The sequence below is a fragment of the Orycteropus afer genome, unplaced genomic scaffold (assembly GCF_000298275.1).
Source record: "Orycteropus afer afer isolate SDZICR_OR568_19922 unplaced genomic scaffold, OryAfe1.0 scaffold00360, whole genome shotgun sequence".
Taxonomy (NCBI): Eukaryota; Metazoa; Chordata; class Mammalia; order Tubulidentata; family Orycteropodidae; genus Orycteropus; species Orycteropus afer.
The window spans coordinates 2,910,230-2,918,361 of record NW_006921947.1 but is presented as its reverse complement, the minus strand read 5'-3'; the positions used below and the strand labels follow the sequence as shown (position 1 = coordinate 2,918,361).

The following is an 8,132-nucleotide window of genomic DNA, read 5'->3' as shown; positions in this document are numbered from 1 at the left end:
GAAAATGCAAAAAGAAAAAACAAGGAATGGGGTTAACCACAAGAAAGAAAGAAAAAAAAAGGGAATCAGGAACAGGGAAGAGAGAAAAAGCTGAAAACTAGAACCTGGGAAGGGAAGAATAAAGAATAATAATAAAAAGGATAGGGAAAAAATAATAGTACTATTTTTAAAGCAGACAAAAACAAAGAAACTGAAAAAAAAAGGCAAAAAAATCTATCCAGGATCTCCTGCACTGACCCCCCCTCTGAGTGGTTGACAGTGGTAGCCAGACACCATCTAGTTCCTCTGGTCTCATGGTCATATAGGCTGAGGATTGCATGGTCTACCAGTCCCTTTGCATCTTTGTTTTTTCTTCATTCTTCTTTGCTCTGGATGAGGAGAGACCCATTATTGCCTCTAGATGGCCAGTTGCAAGCTTTTAAGACCCCAGTCTCTATTCACCAAAGTAGGATGTAGGACAATGTTTTTGTGTAGTATGTTATGCCAATTGAGCTTGATGTCCCCTGTGACTATGGTCCCCAGCTTGCAGGTCCAACTACTCACTCCCTCTGGGTGGCTGGCTGGGCCAAGAAGCCACTACAACCTTGTGCCTTGTCCGCTCTACTATATCCCTGGATATTCTTATAGCATATACAAATACGCATGTAGAGACATTGTCTGCTAATCCTATACCTCCACATTCTGATTATTAATTAATGTTTGCAGCTGTTTCTTCCCATTTTGAGTTGTGCCCCATCAACAAATGAATCTCCTGAAAGCTTTACTCCATCCACGTCATTAAGGTCCACTTTACTTTGAGGAGGCAGGTCTTCCCTGGTCATATTCTGAATGACTTCTGACCTGAGGGGCTCTTCTTCTGGCACTGTATCAGATGTTATTTCATGGCTGTTCAAAAAGTTTTCCAGTAATATAGCAGACAGTGCTTCACTGCTATTCATAAGGTTTCCAGTGGCCAATTCTTTCAAAAGTGGATGGGCCTGCCCTTCTTCCCAGTCTGTGTTAGTCTGGAAGGTCCACTGAAACCTGTCCACCATGGGTGACCCTGCTGGGATTTGAAATACCAGTAGCATAGCCTCTAGGCTCACTGAACACACAAGCCACCACAGTACAACAACGAGTGGTGGATTTTGCCCATAGAATCCTTCAATATAAGAACTGAAGAAAAAGAAAATCAAGCCGTGATTTGCAATATTGAAGGATTCTGTTTTGCCCATAGAATCCTTCAGTATTGCAATTTGAAGCTAGAATTTTTTCTTCAGCTTTTCTAACTTGAGAAATGCTGAGTGTTCTCTTTTGGTTTTCTACATCTTTACACATTTCATTATAATAGTTTACTTTGTCTTCTTGAGCTGCCCTTCAAAATCTTTTGTTCAGCTCTCTTATCTTGTCATTTCTTCCATTCTCTTTAGCTATGTCCATTCAAGAGCAAGTTTCAGAGTCTCTTCTGACATCCATTTTGGTCTTTTCTTTCTTTTTAATGACCTTTTGCTTTCTTCATATATGATGTTCTTGATGTCATTCCACAACTCATCTGGTCTTCAATTGGTGTTCAGTGCGTCAAATCTGTTCTTGAGATGGTCTCTAAATTCAGGCAGGATTTACTCAAGGTGGTATTTTAGCTCTCATGGACGTGTTTTAATTTTCTTCAGCTTCAACTCAAACTTGCATATGAGCAATTGATGGTCTGTCCTGCAGCTGGGCCCTAGCCTTGTCCTGACTGATGATATTGAGCTTCTCCACATCACTTTCCACAGATATAGTTGATTTGATTCCTGTGTATTCCATCTGGTGAGATCCACATGTATAGTTGATGTTTATGTTGTTGAAAAAAGGTATTTGCAATGAATAAGTTGTTGGTCTTGCAAAATTCTATCATGCATTCTCTAGCATTGTTTCTATCACCAAGGTCATATTTTCCAACTACTGGTCTTTCTTATTTGTTTCCAACTCATATTCCAATCACCAGCATTTTATCAATGCATCTTGATTGCATGTTTGATCAATTTCAGGCTGCAGAAGTTGGTAAAAATCTTCAATGTCTTCATTTTTGGCTTCAGTAGGTTGTGTGTAAATATGCATAATAGTCTCATTAATTAGTCTTCCTTATACAAAAAAAAAAAAAATTCATTGCCATCGAGTCCAATCCAACTCATAGCTACCCCTCCTTGGGTTTCCGAGGCAGTATCACCACTGAAGTAGAGTGCCCGATCTTCCTTCTGAGGAATGGCTGGTGCTTTTGAACTGCCAACCTTCTGGTTATAAATGTTATCCTATCACTGATAGCACTGTACTTCAGGGTAGATCTTGAAATGTTCTTTTTGATGATGAATGTGACACTATTAGTCTTCAACTGGTCATTCCTGGAATAGAAGACCCATATGATCGTCCAATTCAAAACAGCCAACACCAGTCCATTTCAGCTCACTAATGCCTAGGATATCAATCTTTATACATTCCATTTCAGTTTTGACAACTTCCAAATTTCCCAGATTCGTATATGCCTTATAGGATGTTAACTAGTTTTGTACTTATTAGTAAATTTATTTCAGCATTGCTTTGACTAATTATACAGCTCTCCAATCCTCAAAATCTGAGACATGAAACTTATGTTTTTAACTTATTAAAATTATACTTTAAACGTTTGTAGAAAGTTACTCTGGCTACTATGAAGAAGCTGTTTTGGTGTGGGATGGGATCTAGGAAGGAAGATTTAAAAGAAGGAGATTAAGCTAGAAGCTACTGAAATGATTCTAGCTAATTTTGAAGTTCATGTTCCTGAAAAAGGCATGGGGGAGATAGAACATGCAGTAACATTTCTGTTGCATTACGTTTGATACCTCATTCAGTTTTTCACAACACCCTTGTAGAACTGATATTTTTCTTCCCATTTTGTAGCTGTGGAATTTAAAGCTCAGAGAGGTTAAATAACAGCTTGAAAGTATTTGATCCTACATTTGAACCCAGGACACTGCACTGTCTGCCTTCATCCTGGAGGTTTCCTTTCCAGGTGAATGGCCATACTACAGACTGGCACACTCCCTTGTTTAATGCTTGTGTCAGTGGCAGCCAGGACTGCGTGAATTTGCTTCTGCAGCATGGAGCCAGCCCCAACTCTGCAAATGACCTGGCATCCCCCATCCACGAAGCTGCTAAAAGAGGTAAATCTGCTGAGAATTTAAGTTTTTCACCTATTCCTTTGGAGACATCTTACTGTTGAAAGACAGGGAAAACAGGAAATATATTTTAGAGCAGGAGTTCTCAAAGTAGGATCTCTGGACCAGAAGCTTAGCATGACCTGAAATGCAAATGCAGATTCTTGGGCTCCACTGCACATCCACTGAATCAGTAGCTCTGTGGAGGGCCTTAGATACCTGTGTTTTATTTAACAAGCCCTTCAAGTGACTCTTCTGCACAGTGAGTTTGTTGGTGGTGTTGTTATGTGCCGTCGAGTTGGACCTGACTCATAGCGACCCCTCCTTGGGTTTCCGAGGTGGTATCACTACAAAAGTAGATTGCCCAACCTTCCTTCCAAGGAGTGGCTGGTGAGTTTGAACCACCAGCCTTCTGGTTAGCAGTCACAAGTGCCTTAGGCAATGCAATGCCTTTGGAATAGGAGACCGTCATTATTTGTGGAATATATTGTTGAATCTGTGGCCCCTTAGAAATTAAGTTATTTTTGAAAACAAACTATATTCTGCTGTTTTAGGGTCTTAGAGAATATTGTCTCAGGGCTACTTAAGTTTGCTAAGTGAAACAAACTGATTTTAATTTTTGGAATTACAAGATTGTAATATACAATTTGGGGTTTGGTAAAGTAGAGGGTCAGTGAAAGTAGGGGAAACCTTCCATGAGATGGCTTGATACAACAGCGACAACAATGGACCCAAACATACCAATGATCGACCATCATGAAGATGGTACAGGAGCAGGCACTCTTTCTTCTGTTACACCTTAGGGCTGTTATGAGGCAGAGACAACTCGATGGCAGCCAATAACAACAACAACAACAGTCTGAGGTAGGTTCTTTCATGATGCCATAACTTTCCTGATATTGTGAACTCTGAGACAAAAATAAAATCACAAGTTTTGCTTTTCTCTGATAGTCATCATCATCATCAGCAGCTTAATAACCATACTTTGCCACTGGGCTTTCAGTTTCCCACCGGGCTTTCAGAAAATGGCTTCCCACGATCCTTACCACAGCCCTTTTGACTGGATCTACTCATATTAATTATCTCCCAAAGCATTGCCTTTCAGTTCTTAAGAGACATGCTGGTTCGTCATATTCACTGGACACATAGAACTGAAGAGGCACAACAAGAGAAATGCAAAGGAGCACTGTTTAACGTGTGGCCTTCTGGACCAAGCAAGAGTGATTTAGCTTTGACCCAGCCTAGTTGACTCTGTTGGGACCTACTCATTTTGCATTTGGCAGCTGCTTCAAAGCCTTGCCTGTGCCCACCAGGGCCTGTTGCTCTCAGGGCTGCCATTGCTGAGGTTGTAAGCTCCCATCCCTGTTTCATGGCCCATGCTACTTCCTGTCTTCATCAGGTCCACTTTAGGTCCTTGTTCCTCTCTAACCAGTAACCAGTTGCCATTGAGCTGACTCTGACTCATGGCGACCCCATGTGTTAGAGTGGAACTATCCTCCGTAGGGTTTTCAGTGGCTGATTTTTCACCAAGCTCTTTGCAACTCTCAGTTCAATTTCTGTACCTAGATTAATTACTTCACAAGTAAATGAAAAGGGGGGATTGGTTGCTAGTTGTTTAAAAGTAACTAATGAACTCCCAGGTGAGTTCTACCCATAGCTGCAGATCATGGTCTTGCTGCCAACCTGTGAACCGATGGCAGTGTTTAGAATCCTTTCCTATTTGAAGCAAAGGGGATGGATTTCGGTCCTCTGGATAAATTGCTGGGAAATTTCAACTCAACAAGTGGGGAAAGTCGTATTTCCATAGCTACGGAACTTGTGCTGTAACTGTTTTTTCTTGTTTTGTGCTGCAGGCCATGTGGGGTGTGTGGAGTCTCTTGTAGCTCATGGAAGCAACATTGACCGTAACATCAGACACCTGGGCACTCCACTGTATTTGGCTTGTGAAAACCAGCAGATAGCCTGTGCCAAGAAGCTTTTGGAATCAGGTAGAACAAAAAACAAAACGAGGAAAGAAAATGAAAAGGAAATTAAATGTAGTTTAATGATCTCTCTATTGTAGCAGAGGAAAGAATAGAAGCAATGGGATTGGACTACGTTCCCATGGGGCATCATTGTAAACTACTTCAGCTTCAGTTCTCTCACTTGTAACAAGATGATGATGATGATGATGAGAATGATGATGATGAGAATGATACCTCTTTCCCAGTGTGGTTCTCAGTGATCTTTAGTTCCTTCCACCTTCCCTCTGCCTCTCTCCCTCCTGCCGAACATAGTCTTAGGCTCTGAATAACTTGCAAAGATGCCAGATTAGGGTTGAGTCTTCCTATTTGGAGCCTTCACCAGTTCTCATTGATTTGGAAATTGAACTAACCCCATTATTAGCTCACTGTAAATACCCTATTCTCTCTGAAATGGCCTACATATCCCTGCTCCTTTTCATCACCTTACTGTTGCCCAGACCCATTTATTTTTGACACCTGCCTGGAACACCATTTGATCACCTCCTTAATTATCTGGAAGGAGCTCTGGTGGTGCAGTGGTTAAGGCATTTGGCTGCTAACCAAAAGGTTGGTGGTTTGAATCCACCAGCTGCTTCATGGAAGAAAGATGAGGCAGTTTGCTTCCCATAAAGATTTACAGCCTTGGAAACCCAATGGGGGTTGCTATGAGTCGGAATGGACTCGGTGACAGTGAATTTGGTTTGATTTTTGGTTTTAATGATCTGAGTCCTATTTGGTCTTTAAGACTTCAGTGATCTCTCTCTTACCTGAATTTTTATAGTTCTTATTGCCATGAATTAGGAGAGTCTCTCTCAAATAATGTGTTTATATTTTTTTCTGTAACTGGATGTTAAGCTGTTTGCCAAGAAAGGGCAAGATTCGGCCTCCCTTACAAATCCACAAGCAAAAAAATGTACAATTCAGTTAGCATTTCTTGCCTGGGCATAGATACCCAATTTACTAGAAGGACAGTAGCTCAGGCAAAGCCACATGATCCCACATGTCAGTGACAGCCAGGGTGGGCATCTGCTGAGAGTGTAGGAGTAGACTTGGGTGTGGTTGGCCCTAGACACTCATCTTACTCTTTTTTTAATGCATTTTATTGAAATATAATTTATGTACAGTGAAATACACGAAACTAAAGTGACATGGGTCAATGCATTTTTTTTTTTTTACAGTGTTCCCTCCCCTCCCTTCCTACCCCTGGCAACTAACAAAGAAAGTTTTCCTCCATATATAAACCTTTCCTTGACCCTCCACAACAACAAACTAATATTATATTTGTCCTTTTGTGATTGATTTATTTCACTCAGTATAATGTCCTCCAAGTTCATCCATATTATGTAGCGTTTTGCAGAATCTACATTATTCTTTAGTGCTGCATAGCATTCCATTATGTGTATGTACCATAGTTTGGTCAGCCACTCTTCCACTGAGGGTACGTAGGTTGTTTCCTTCTTTTTGCTATTGTAAATAGTGCTGCGATGAGCATGAGTGTGCATATATCTGTTCCTGTCCTGGCTCTCACCTCTTAGGATATATACCTAGTAATGGGATTGCTGGGTCAAACGGTATCTCCAATTCCAGCTTTCCCAGGAATTGCCATATTGCTTTCCACAGTGGTTGTGTCACTTCACAGTCCCACCAGCAATGTATGAGAGTCCCAATCTCTCCTCATCCCTATCAGCATTTGTTATTTTCTGTCTTGTTGAACCTTGCCATCAGTTCTGGGGTGAGACGGTATCTCATTGTTGTTTTGATTTGCATCTCTTTGATGGCCAATGATTGTGAGCATCTCTTCATGTATTAGCTGGCCACCTGAATATCCTCCTTGGTGAAGTGTCTATTCATGTCTTCTGCCCATTTTTCAATTGGATTGTTAATTCCTTTGGTGTTGAGGTGTTGGGAGTTTTCTACAAATCTTAGAGATAAGTCTCTTGCCAGATATGTACTTATCAGCAAATATGAATTTGTTGCTGTCATTTTTGTTATGTGCTTTTTTTGTGGTGTCGATTTCTTCGTTCCATATAATTTTCTATGCTGAGCTCATTTTGTTTATGAATCGTGTTATCACTTCCTTTGTTGCTATTGTTTTAGTATTTGCTGAATATTTATGCTGGTCCTCTTTTTTATTTTGATGTGAAGGTTTATCATTTTTCTTTGAGGTTACCTTGTGATTTATAGTTTTCTTCCCAAGTTTAGAACAGTCTGTTCTATCTTGTAGTTGTCTTGACATCCCTACCATCTAGAAGTTCTGTAACTGCACAGTTCTTTCCCTCTTTTTGGTTTGTAGTTGTCCTCATTTGTCAATTGGTGTCTCTGGTTCCCTGTTTACAATCTTTTAGGCTTATTTACTTTGGATACTTCCATAGCTGGGTTGGTTTCTGGGTTATGTCATCATATGTGTTAATGGTCAGTTGTTGCTGGCTGTTGTTGCTTCTCTGTCCAAAGGACTCCCTTTAGCATCTCTTGTAAGGTTGATCTGGTTTTAACAAATTCCCTTCATTTCTGCTTATCTGGAAATGTCCTAATTTCAGCATCATATTTGAGGGACAATTTTGCTGGGTACATAATTCTTAGTTGGAAATTTTTCTCTTTCAGGGTTTTATATATACCATCCCATTGTCTTCTCGCCTGCATGGTTTCTGCCGAGAAATCAAGCTTAGTCTTATTGGTTGCCCCTTTTAGGTAACTTTTCGTTTTTCCCATGCTGCTCTCATGATTCTTTGTCTTTGGTTTTGGTGAATTTGATGATGCTATGTCTTGGTGATTTTCTTTGGGGTCTATTTGGGGTTTGCTGGACTTCCTGAATGAATATATTCTTATCTTTCATCATATCAGGGAAGTTCTCTTCCACTAAATCTTGGACAACTTTCACCGTGGTTTTATTTTTCTCTTCCTGTTGTGGAATTCCAATGACATGTAGGTTATTCCTTTTGATGGTATCCCACATGAACCTTAGGCTTTCTTAATTTTT

At 40.4% G+C, this 8,132-nt stretch overlaps 1 protein-coding gene across 1 annotated transcript in view; it reads left to right on the top strand.

The window, feature by feature from the left end:
* Positions 1-8,132, top strand: part of ASB9 (ankyrin repeat and SOCS box containing 9) — a 40,911-nt gene that overhangs the window by 18,233 nt on the left and 14,546 nt on the right. Inside the window, exons 4-5 of the mRNA XM_042782535.1 lie at positions 3,008-3,158; positions 5,006-5,140. Of these exons, the coding sequence (XP_042638469.1) occupies positions 3,008-3,158; positions 5,006-5,140 (286 nt within the window). The remainder of the gene's footprint in view (positions 1-3,007; positions 3,159-5,005; positions 5,141-8,132) is intronic.